Here is a 12,820-nt window from a genome sequence, read left to right on the forward strand (position 1 = left end):
TTGCTTTTTTTTTTTTTTCTTTTTAACTGGTGCTTTGTCTAAGGAGCAGGATTTATCCCTCATAAGCTTATTATGATTTTGCTGTGCTATGCTGAATATTCATAGTTCAAACTTGTACTGTTCTTTGAAGTGGGAGTTGGTTTCAGATGAAATCTCAAGAGATTCTTTAATAGCTCTGGTTTGCCTTCTGATGTGATAATAGCAAATTTATGTTCCATGTGTCCCAACTGATATGTGCAAAATTTCCCAGAAATAGTGTTAATGTGTTGTCTTGGTGACAGTTAAGAGGTTTTGGGCTTTCTTGGCAAAACATCCTCTTCTTGCTGAAAGCCATTCTTGCTGACAAATATGGGAATCTGAAGGAGAACAAGTACTTGAATAAGGTCAGTTTTACTCAGTGATATCGGTTCCTGGAAAGAATAGAGAAGCATTTTGTTCAACCCAGAGACTTTTTTTTCTATTTTTTTCATTTCATTACCCTTCACAACACTGGCTCGGAATTTAGCATTTCAGGACAATCCAATATGATTGTTGTCTTTTATTTGTTTATCAAAACAAATAGTTAAGCAAAAAGATGTAAGTTTAAGACTGGAGCATTTCATTTTCTGAATAACATATCTTTGCTTGTTAATTTGGCCTACTCTTGGAATACCATTTGAAGTATTAAAAAAGTCTGCTAAATGTGAACTTCCCCAGTGTTCTTTGTCTGTTTTCAAATGAATCTTTCTTTGCAAATAATAAAAAAAAAAACCTTCACAGCTTTTCTGTTTTGAATTCAAGTACTTGTCTCTGACCTTTGCTAAAACTTGTAAAATCACAAGGAGATAAGCATGAAAGAAATCATGTGCTGTTGGAGTACTTAAAGTCCAGGGAAATGCACTGAAGTAGAAAGGGGATTAGCAGGAGACGGAGGGTGAGGCCAAGACATACTGTGTTGGTAGAACGAGGATTAGTAAGCAGACTGAAACAGGAAAGAAATTAGCACTGCTTATTTGGGGGTAAGCAGAGCTGTAGAACATGCAGAGATAGAACAGGATCTTCGCAGAGCAGAGGTACCAGAAATAGCAAAGAGGTGCAGTTCATGAGGATTTGTAGTTTAACTTTTCAGTTGAGCTGGCATTAAGAACAGCAAGGGGACACAGAGGAGGAAATGCTAAATACAGAACAAGACATGGTAGATAAAAGCAGAAAAGAAAGGCATGAACTGAAGAAAAACTTAGGCTGAAATTCTGGTGCCTTAGACAGGTTTTACTGTTTTGTGATAGTGAAGTAAACCTGCCTGGCAGCCGTACAATGGGAATGAACATCTGGGAAGTACTTAGAGGTCGATGAATAGGTACAACTGCAGGTGGTTACTACCCTGATGATGAGAGAAGGGAAGAACATGGGAGTCTGTCATCAGAGTTGCTTGCTCTTCTAGTTAGATCATGAAAGAAAAGAAGTGGGATGGAAGGGGTGGTGTGGTGGTTTGTATCACTTGCTGTTATTCCTCTCCCTCTCTCTTTCTCCCTAAGGCTAGCCAGAGTTGCTGCCTGTACCGAGGCGGGAGACGTGGTGTGCTGACCCTTGGATCTCCGACGGCCCTGGCTCCCGGGAGCGGTGACTATGCAGTTGCCCATGCTGCTGCTCCTCCTCTTGCCACTGTTCCCGAGCCCCACCGGAGCCCAGTTCCCCCGCCAGTGCGCCACGGTCGAGGCCCTGAGGAGCGGCATGTGCTGCCCAGACTATTTCCCGGTGTTTGGGCCAGGCACGGACCGGTGCGGTGTGTCCACGGGGAGAGGCCAGTGCGTGCCGGTGACGGCTGACTTGCGGCCCCACGGCCCCCAGTACACACACGACGGGCGGGATGACCGCGAGCAGTGGCCCCTGAGCTTCTTCAACCAGACCTGCCGCTGCAGTGGTAACTTCTCCGGCTACAACTGCGGCTCATGTCGCCCCGGCTGGAGTGGACCTACCTGCAGCCAACCAACCAATATAGGTAAGAACATTGAAAATATGACATGAAAATTGACTCTTGGCAGAATGTTTGTTTTCTTTGAAAGATAAAATGTCCCTTATGTTTTTTTGGGGGAAACATACATTGCAATAAGGGTCACTAACGTTATTAGCTGAGCTGTTTAGTTTGTGTACCAACCACCTACATTTACCACCAAATAAAAGGGAGGAGAAGAGCCTGTAGTCAGCAGCTTTGGGACCAAGTCCACTGAAGAACAGGATATATGCAAGTTTAAAAGTCTATATTCTTTGGAATTATTTATGAGTAAAATGATTTATATAGACATAAATGTGCGCTTGTGAGTATATGTGAGAATGTATACCTAGATACCATGATAAACAGCTTATAAACACTTCAAGCATGAGAGCAGTTCTTTAGATTCAAAATCCCTTAATACACTTCCAACCTATGCACCTGGTCTTGTAAATTCTTACTTGCCTGGTTGTTGTCAATGCCTTCAAAAGCCTTAACTCATGAGCTATACAGATGAATCAGTACAGGGATCCCTGGGCCTTTCTGAGAGCTCTCCAGTTTCACTTTAATCCAGAATACCAGTATACAAATATCTAGAAATATTTGAAACGGTCGTGAAGTATCTGCAGGACCAATAAAAATACTGAATGTTGTCAGTAAATTGAAAAAGACAAGCAGGTTTGAGATTATATCCTTGTTCTTAAGCCAAAGTCATTTGGATTAATAAGACATCAGTTTTTATTAGGGAAAGTTTAAATGTGTTTTTGAAAGTGTATAAAATCCATAATCCCCTAAATGAATGAGGGATTGTTTTGGCATGAGAAGCAACAGGTATCTCGTATGAACATGCAGTGCCTCCTGCAGAAACAAAAATCAGCACTGTCATTATTTTCACCAGATAAGTAATGCTAAGTACATGTTCCAGCAAGGGTTAGTAAAGTAAGGCTTAACAATTCCACATCTCTACATTAATTCCTAAAACCCCACTTATCTAGGGTATGGGGAAAGACCTTGACACTTTATTCATCCTCTGAGCTCTCAGAAGCAGACTAGAAAGCAGAAAGTATTGCTCATGAATTGTATCAGCTATGTCAGGTTTCACCCTCTGCTGATCTGGCCTATTCTCATTAACAATGAGAACTCTGAAAAATAACTAAGAAAGAAATTTGAACACACACAAGGTTAGTAAAGTAAATCTGAGGGTAGGCAAAAAACAGCTTTAGCCAATTTCCTGCAGCACACAAGAGTGCTTTTTACTGTTCTCACTTATTAAATTCCTAACTACTCACTAAAATGCTAAGGAAATTAGATTCATCATGCATGACAACGTGAGTTTAAATATGGGAAATTAGCTTCTTATTTTGCCTTACATTTCCACAAGTAGGTCGCCTCCACTGCCCATCCATAAAGCCGACCCCAGCTGCTTAGACTTTAAAAATAATTATTGGATTACTGTTGGTATATACAAATAAAATAGCTGTAAAATGTAGTTTGGTGTCTGCAACCCTTTTAAATTCACACCTAACTTGAATAATAGTTCCAGTGTCATGGTTCTTGTTGTTGAACAAATATTTTGAAAAATGAAAAGTTTAAGATGTCTATGCAAGTCAAAATCAGATGGCTATTTTCAGTGCACAACTTAAAACAACATTAACAACAACAAACCCACAGGGACCACAGTTGGCATTATCAGTTAAGTCCTGCAACAAAGAAAATCATGCAAATCAAGATACAGAATTCCTGAGTGAAATTCAGGCTTTGGGGAAGTATTTCTATAAACCTCAGTGAAGCCAAAATGTCACCCATTCTATTAACTTTGCTTTATATAGTGAAATATAATTTGCTTGTATTCTTCATGCTAATTCATACTAGAGACGTGTTGCTTCTCATATCAACAGTATCCATCACTCATTTGGGAGATTATAGGTTTGACAGTGTTTTTGGTAATGAAAATGAGTGCATGCTGAAGAAGAGCTGTGAGAGCTTTTATCTGTGGCTTAGCCTAAATTTAGCTTGAAATCTTCTCAGTCCAGGTGACAGAGTACTGGACTAAGACTGAGGTGCCATGGACTCTGTTCTTCTTCCAGGCATACTGGTATTTCAACAAGTCAGTTTCCATCCTTGTTCATCACTTTCTCCATCTGTAAATTGTGGATAATGATATTTTAAAGCTCTTTTGTGCTTTACTCATAAAAAGGAGTTAAGATGTGGCTACTGTTAACAAGAGCAGGTAATGACTTTCAGGAAAGATGTTGTACAACATGAAATTCACAATTCACTGGTGAGTTCACCATTTCCACACAAAGATTCAAGCATGGGCAGTGTATTTTAGAAAATGTCTTCACTAAACTGTCATATTGTATTCTTTTCTTCTTAAAGCGTTACCACAAGAAACATTAAGTATTCTGCACAAACTTCTGCGAGGTTTCTGTGACAAAGAACTGTCCTTTTGGGTTATTTTTCTGAAAGTAAAGAAGGATAATCTATAAAAATACTGAGCATTAAAAACACTCAGGGTGTTGGGTATTGTTTTTACCCTGCCCAGACTTTCTGATAATAAATGACATTTTCTGTTCATACTCAGTACTCTGTGAATTGTCCCAGTAAAAACTGGAGGCATGCCTGAAGAAGAAGAGACTCACTCAGAATTAATAGGAATAAATACACCAGTCTTATGAGATCAGACTGGAGCATCTACTGCTTTGTTAACTTCTTCTGTATCCTCGCAGTCAGGAGAAATCTTTTGGACCTGAGCGCAGAAGAAAGGAGGCGTTTTGTGAATGCCTTACACCAGGCCAAGGTGACAATCCACCCTGACATTGTGATAGCCACGAGGAGACGTGAGGAAATATTTGGACCAGATGGCAACACACCACAGTTTGAGAACGTCTCCATTTATAACTACTTTGTGTGGTCCCATTACTATTCTGTGAGGAAGACTTTCCTTGGAACAGGGCAACAGAGTTTTGGAGGAGTTGATTTCTCTCATGAGGGACCAGCTTTCGTTACTTGGCATAGGTACCATCTGTTGCAGCTGGAAAGAGACATGCAGGTAAAGTTTGCATTAATGTTGAGCCATGTGTTCATGCTGTGCTTTGTAGAGTTAAAATACCTTTTGTCCCCATAACCCAATAGAGAAAAAATATTTCAGCTCTTTCTACATGTTTAAATAATTCTTATTCAATTTCAATAGCTCATTAGCTATAATAAACTTAGTAGAGTGAGTTTAAGTCTTAGGCAGTCATTAATATAGAGATGATAAAAATAACATTTTAATCAGAGTAATTTAAAACATAAACCTTATCTAAGTCAGCTTTAAAACTTGGTATGAATTCTAGACATTTTCACAGAAAACATTTAATTGGACCAATACAAATTATTGCTAGTGGTATTTTTAATATTGAGGCCCTGACTCTGAGTTAGATCAATCAAAGCATCACAAATTCTAAAGAAAAGTAATACAGATGTGGTTTGTGGATTCAGAATCACATTTGGTTTGTATAATTAGTGTAACTGATCAGAAAAATTAGTGATTTGTGAAATTTTATTCTATAAACCAGTAGTTCTTCTCCCCCAACCCCCTTTCCTTATGTGGATCTAATCGTAAAAGGAATGGATTACTTTATCGACTGTCATTCTTAAAGCAGAGAGAGTAAGTTTGGAAGACTGCAATTAAATATTCCTTGAAATAACTTGGAGTATTTCCATTACCTTCAATGGCACTAAATCAGGCTCAGGCAGGGCAAATTCCCTTCAAAACCAAAATTTCCACAGACGTCAGTAATATTTCTTTATGTAGAAGCCCTGAGGAGTTCTAGCTCTTTGTAGTTTAATAAATATTCCTGTTTATATTAGTGAACTAGATCATTAGTCAACTAATTTGGTTGGCCAGCAAATCCTGGTTTATAAATATTGCAAATCAGAGGATACTCCAGAATTCTTCAATTACAACCAATAACGACAATTTGAAGGGCCAATTTTCTTTTTCTTTATCATTCCATCTGGTCAGTCACTCAGCAACTGGCTTACTTAATTATTCTGTGTGCTACAAATGCTGCTGATGTTGACTGGCAATAGAAAAAAAAATTGGAAAAACTGGATATCAGTATTAAGTGATGTTTCTTACTAATCATGATATGGCTTCATGGAAGACATACTGTAGGTGGTCTTATTAATGAGGGGAGCCCATGGCTCAGTTCAACAGTCTGACTCTCAGTTCTGTTGAATGGTCAAACGCATCAAAATGAAAAAATACAGAAAGTTTTTTTTCATGGATTCCATAGATTTTCCATAGATTTCCTCCCCTCTGTGAAGCAGGACTCTGTCTGACACTTAATAAGATGTATTTAACTGTTTTTGAAAATCACTTCAGGAGTAAATATTAAACTTGTCTGGGGAAGAGCTATACTAACACCATGTTTATGTGGTTTAGAATATGCTGCAGGACCCCACTTTTGGACTGCCCTACTGGAACTTTGCAACCGGGCAAAATATCTGTGATATCTGCTCAGATGACTTGATGGGAGCTAGAAGCAATTTTGACATCTCTCTTATCAGTCAGAACTCCATCTTCTCTCAGTGGCGAGTGCTGTGTGAAAACATAGAAGAATATGAAACATTGGGAACCATCTGTAACAGTAAGTATGACTGCTTACTGATATTTAGGGAGAAATTTTTTCTAATAATAAATAAGTATAGTACATTAGAACACTGTAATTCAAGCCAAAAAGTGTTGAAGTGGTTTTTGAATATTCCTGACCCAAATTTCATACAATGGTCTTCTCAAACAGAAGAAACTTTGATCTGTCTTGCGCTGAGGCACCATGCAGTTAAATATCTGATCAGAAGCTTGTGTCAGAGGAAGAGTTAAACACTTAGACTTTCCTTTTTATGCAGTATCTATACACCTCTTGTGCTATAAATATTTAAATCTGGTAATGTCAGTTCTTAACTGAAGTTTAAGTTTTCTTTCAACTACTCCATTTATCACCTTCATGATAACTGCTCCAAAAAGGAGAAGATATAAAACCAGCTGTGTTAACTATGAGGAGAAGGTTTTGAATATGAAGAGGACTGAATCCTCGCAAAGGTACCTCGGCTATAAGAACTAAAATTCCCAAGAAGATTCTCATATATTCATCACTGTCAATTTTTAAATCAGCATCTCCATGGAGATAGGGGAAAAAGCACAGTATTGAGTTAGCTGCCTACATAATCAACTATATTCCTATATTTCTTTCCTGAGCTACACCAAAATTTTTGTCCTAGGTCTCATCAAACTGCCACGCTGAAGAACTACAGCAAAATTTCCCAAAGCACTTACATGAGGCAGAATCTCAAGCCTCAGTGAGAAGCATCTAGATGCTTTTTTAAATCATTGCTTCAGTGGATCCAGCACACAAGACACTACCAAGATTCCGATTCTTTCCCTGACACAAGGACCGACCTGTTCTTTCAGTTTAAGTGTTATCTGTGAGGGGGTTTCCTTCATCATTAAGTCATTAGAAGGATGCCTTCTGTGGCCTATTGTTTGCATCACCATTGTTTTCTCTCTTCTCAGGCACTGAGGGTGGTCCCATCCGAAGAAATCCTGCTGGAAATGTTGCCCGGCCTATGGTACAGCGTCTCCCAGAGCCTGAGGATGTTGCTCTGTGTTTGGAAGTTGGTGTATTTGACACTCCTCCTTTCTATTCCAATTCAACAGACAGTTTCCGTAACACAGTGGAAGGTAGGCATGGCAAACAAAAGTACCTGGACACAACTCCAAATAAGCCAGGGGAGCAGGCTAGCCTTTTTTTTGTTGAGAAGTATGAACTGGAGACAATCTACTGGACACTAAGAATGCATTGTTCTTGTTAGCTTAGTATTAAGCAGAAATAGGCTTTCCTAATTTGTGTGAATTACACTATATTTATAGTTTATGTCTGTTTCTAAAATACATAAAAGTCTCAAAATTCTGTCAGTGGCATACTAAGTAGAAACTTGGTGCAGCTAAGATCAGGCCCTGAATACAGTAATAGGTTGCTGTTGTTGAGAACAAATAGCCCTTGCCTGTGGAATAATGCAGATGTGTCATCATTCTTAAGCAAGGTAAACAAGTATTCATTGCATTTAATCTTGTATGAAGATTAAAGCGAAAAAAAGAAAAAAAAAAAGTAAACATAGGCAGTGCTCACTGAAATTGTACTGAAGTAGTAGTTGAGCTCTGTGTACTAGATTTACCACTAAGCATGTCAGTTCTTCTCTACTGGATCATATAACTCTATTCCTCCTCTCTAAGCTCTACACATTTAAAATGAATTTTTCAGTCACTGGCATCTGAACATACATATCCAAATACAGAAATCAACCTGAAGATTGGATCCACAGTGTTCAGCCAGTATCCTGCATTTAAATACTCCAGGCTTATTTCCAGGCAAGACTAGGACCCATAAGAAAAGATTACCAAATGACAGATCCCCATCAGACCTCCTGTAGATCCACTGGCCCTTCTGAAGTAGCATCAGTCATACTACAGAGGATGATCTGCTCCATTTTCTTTCTCTTGGAGAACAAAATCAAGAATCTGGACCAACCTTTAAGTATATATGAAAATTTTGGATGCTTAGCACCTTTGACAAATGGGCTATCAGTATGTAGGTATTATGGGTTTACCTTTAGCTTTAGCCACCTTACTGTATGGACGCCTCTCTGAAAAGTTTGACCAGAGCTTGAAAACAGGAGAACTTTTCATGATGCTTCAGATCATGACCTCCTTACATTAGGATTTCCAGCTGGTGGGTGCTAGCAGAGTTATGGAGGTAATGTGCAATGAGAAAGCAGGGCATATGAAGCTTTCTGAAGTGTGTTGGCAGTAAAAATGGAGAAGATGTGGGGAAACATAACAGCTGGCCCATAAGGATAGACGGCAACATAGCAGTTAGAAAATGCAGGCAGCTATTTCAGTTATGTTTGGAGAGATATATATCCTAAATATACACCTTCACTTTCATGTTATAAGGTAGTATATTTTGGCCAGCGTTGTGTTAGATCGCAGCAGCCTTGCACTTCATATTCTTATCATTCTTCTGTAAAAGCTTTTTTAATCTGAAAATTATGTGTGCTAGGGAAATAGCAGCCACATCTCTCAAATGCCAGTAGGCAGAGAACTAGCTACTCAGTTATGTTAAGCAAGGCAACAGAACAACATGACTTTCAGGGAACAAAATATCCAGCTGGGATTGCAGTTTCTAAATAAAATCCTCACTGTGATTTTTCTGTGTTCCTCTTTCTTTGCCTATACAGGCTACAGTGATCCTTCAGGGAAATACGACCCAGCAGTTCGCGGTCTTCACAACTTGGCCCATCTATTTCTGAACGGGACAGGAGGGCAAACTCATTTATCACCAAATGATCCCATTTTTGTCCTCCTGCACACATTTACAGATGCTCTTTTTGACGAGTGGCTGAGAAGGCACTCTGCTGGTAAGACGTGCTCATCGACTGAGGAAAGATGGGCAGCTCTTGGTGTTTGCAGCCACAAGAACTCAGCTACTTCTTGTGGGACAGCAAGATGCCCCTAAGGTTAGGAGGGAAGACTGGAATTTTGAAAGTTAGTAAAGTTACTAAAGACTGAGTAATAACAAGCAACCTCCCTTTCTCACCCCACATAAACTGACATCCATTTCCAAGTAGCTGTCTGTGAAGGGACTCAGCTGGGGGCGCCACGTATAATTAAAGAAAACAAGATCTTCAGATTCATTGTCTCTTGTAGAACACACGCAGAGTAACTGTGGGAGCTCCAAATACTTCATGGTTGTTCAGTTACTGTGCAGATTAAATATCTATGTTTCTTCTTGTCTAATGAGATTAAATGCACATCTTCACGACTCATTCAGACCACCTCTGTGTTTTACTACTGTCATTCTCCATTTCCACCCCCATTCAAAGGACAGTCTGTGTTTCTGTCCTTGCCTTTCTGACTTTGAAAAGAAGGGAGGAAGGAAAGAAGGAAGGAAAGAAGGAAGAAAAGGGGGGAGGGAGGGAAAATGGCATAGGGAGAGAAGTCTTTGCACTGGTCTGCACAAAGCAGAGATTGTGTTTTTCTTAGGACAATTCAGCCCACCCCTTCTCCTCCTCCAGATAGCAGTTGTTGTTGCACAACTTCTTTGCATAGTTTCCACAACCTGCAGCATGGACTTTCCCACACAAACCATCAGAGAAGCAATTGTATCTCCCTGTGGTATTTACGTGATCTGTCACAAGCTTTTGCGTCATCTTACCAAAATGGATTTTTTCTTTTGCTTCAGCTGATTTTCTTCTGATTCACCATAAAATTGCAAAAAGCTTCCATTGGAGTTCATATCAGCTACCCTCCTGAACAGCATGAGAGAAGTCTTAATCACTGCTGTAAACGCACAAAGCCAGACAATTCCAAAAAAGTTTACAGAGTTCTCCATATATGTATTTATCCTTTTCTATATAAAAAAGTCCAACACAGGCCAAAATTTTTAAAATTTACTTGTGTTTTTTTTTTTTTTTTTTTGAAAAACAAAGGTATCATTAGTGAGTCTAGCTTTCAGGAAGAGCTGAGCCCTCCATTCTGGATTTTTCCACACTGGAGAACCAATCCTTCCCTTTGAAGGATTTTTGAAAGATCCTTTCTGAGTAGGTTAGAAACATAAAAATGGAGGTACTCAAAACCCTAACTCACTGTTGGAAAAGAAATCTAAAAAAGTGCAAATGATTTTGATTTTATTTATTTACAGAAGTGTGATTTGACTTTCCAATTTAGGTATCTCAACATACCCACTGGAGAATGCCCCTATTGGACATAACCGGCAGTATAATATGGTGCCTTTTTGGCCTCCAGTTACCAATAATGAAATGTTTGTTACTGCACCAGAAAACCTGGGATACAGCTATGAAGTTGAGTGGCCAGGTAAATTGTCAGACCTAGATCTTTCTTGTTTTCTCATCATGCTTTTTTCCTTTTAGCCTTATATTTCATCTAGCAAAGTTAGTTCAAATTACACTAACAAAATTTGATACCTTTGTTAAGGTCTTTTTCTCTCTTCTTGGCTGGCTTTCCAAATCATTTATATTTGGTAGTTAGTACAGATTCATTCTGTTCCTCCATGAAGCTCCCAATACCCACTTCAAATTTTGGAGAAGTTTTCGTATGGATCTAAACTTTGCACCAGATCCTTATTCCTGTATCATATTTCTTAATTAAGTCATTAGAGAGAATGCAAATCCCTCACAAACCAGATAGCATAAGAAAGGTCTGGGCATCTTCCGTACTGTAACAACAGAGACTGAAATTTTCTCCTATTTTGGAACAAATATTATCAACCAAAAATTTCAGCTAGCTCTACTTCATGACTCCCTGAATAATGACAGATATCGAGCTTTGATTTGTCCCTTCACTGTTTTACTGCAGACTTGATGTTTACTTTTAATAAGTTTTCCTCATGTTTTCTCTCCTATAGGTCGGACTCTCCATGTCACAGAGATGATAACTATCGCAGTAGTGACCGCACTGGTTCTCGTTGCAATAATTTTTGCTGCTGCTGCATGTATTGTACGTGTCAAGAAAAATAAAGATGAGCTGCATCAGCCTCTTCTCACCGACCAGTACCAACACTATTCAGATGATTATGATAGCATACCAACGCCAAGCCAGTCTGTTGTTTGAAGAGATAGCACTTTTTTGCATCTGACTGAAACTGTTTATTTTGCTAAATTTTATAAATGGTGGTCATCCATCCGCTTTAAAATAAAGAGAATAAACTGTCAGCTGTCTTGATATATTTACTTCAGGCTTCACCTTTTCTCTCACCACACCTAGATACCAATAAATCACCTTCTGAAATGCTAATTCTGTGTTGATTTTAATAGAATTTCATTAGTTCTTCAGGGCTCACCTCCAAGCATTACTCATTCATATTCCTGCAAAATCTGGTAAAAATTAGTAACTTACTGACAGCCAAAGACTTTTGACTTTACCTAGCCTTTATACTCTAGCATTCTCTTTGAAAGTATGCTTCTGAAAAAATAAGGTCAAAACTAAAATCGGACAAAGTTGTTGTGCCACTGAGCAGCAAAGCTCTTAAAGGTTAGCTGCCCTGATTCAGAAGCAGAATCCAAAATATAAGTCAGACATCTAAGCTGGCTGACTGGAGATGTGTTTCAAAACAGCCAGCGTGCCAGGCAGGGAGCTACAAGGGAATGCTGAGGAGAACGATGTCTTTGAAATCCTACTTTGCTGACAGAACACAGTTTTGATCTCATCAGTGCTTTTAGGTGTCTCTGTGAACTGCGATTCACCACTGAGAACCCACTCTTGCATCTGGACACTTCATCTGTGCATTCAAACACAGCTGCCTGAAGGGCACATCTCTTTGAAAGGACTGCTGGCAGCAGCTAACTTTTCTTTTTTTTCCTTTTTTTTTTTTTTTTTTTGTTTGGTTCTTCCCTCTGTTCCCCCCAGCAACAAGAGACCTCAACTCCCTTTTCTGCTCCTGAGGGAATTTATACCAATATCTCTTGCACTTTGAGAGAAGGCCCTAGGCATCAGGCTGTAACACAGACCCAGGAAAATAGTCATATGCAACTGCAGTTAAATCCGTGCTGCCCAAATCTCAAGATTAATGAGCCAGTAGGAGAGCAATAATATGAAACCTTCCTTTATAGACTTACCTAGGGCATGAGGACCTCTGGCTGAAAGTGTCACCTCCTTTCTCTCTCCTCATAACTGGATACCAATCAATCACCTGGTCTCCTTCCTTGCTGACTGCAAATTAGCAGCCATTAGCTGACACGCAGGAATGTTCCTTGGGCCAGACCACTGGACCCACGCTGTGTCCTCCC

The 12,820-nt window shown here is 39.3% G+C and overlaps 1 protein-coding gene across 1 annotated transcript; it reads left to right on the forward strand.

Moving 5' to 3' along the window:
* The first annotated feature begins 1,605 nt into the window (after positions 1 to 1,605).
* TYRP1 (tyrosinase related protein 1) lies at positions 1,606 to 11,739 on the forward strand. Its single transcript, XM_067315678.1, has 7 exons — positions 1,606 to 1,978; positions 4,699 to 5,021; positions 6,402 to 6,606; positions 7,530 to 7,697; positions 9,254 to 9,433; positions 10,743 to 10,889; positions 11,440 to 11,739. Exons 1-7 carry the CDS (start codon positions 1,606 to 1,608, stop codon positions 11,643 to 11,645), a joined length of 1,602 nt encoding a protein of 533 aa, XP_067171779.1. The 3' UTR covers positions 11,646 to 11,739.
* Positions 11,740 to 12,820: the final 1,081 nt, after the last annotated feature.

The sequence above is a fragment of the Apteryx mantelli genome, chromosome Z (assembly GCF_036417845.1).
Source record: "Apteryx mantelli isolate bAptMan1 chromosome Z, bAptMan1.hap1, whole genome shotgun sequence".
Taxonomy (NCBI): Eukaryota; Metazoa; Chordata; class Aves; order Apterygiformes; family Apterygidae; genus Apteryx; species Apteryx mantelli.

Coding starts and splice junctions, on each gene's coding strand:
- TYRP1 (XM_067315678.1), top strand. CDS start 1,606: ATGCAGTTGCCCATGCTGCTGCTCCTCCTCTTGCCACTGTTCCCGAGC. Junction 1,979..4,698: donor CAGCCAACCAACCAATATAG/GTAAGAACATTG, acceptor GTATCCTCGCAG/TCAGGAGAAATCTTTTGGAC. Junction 9,434..10,742: donor GCTGAGAAGGCACTCTGCTG/GTAAGACGTGCT, acceptor TTTCCAATTTAG/GTATCTCAACATACCCACTG.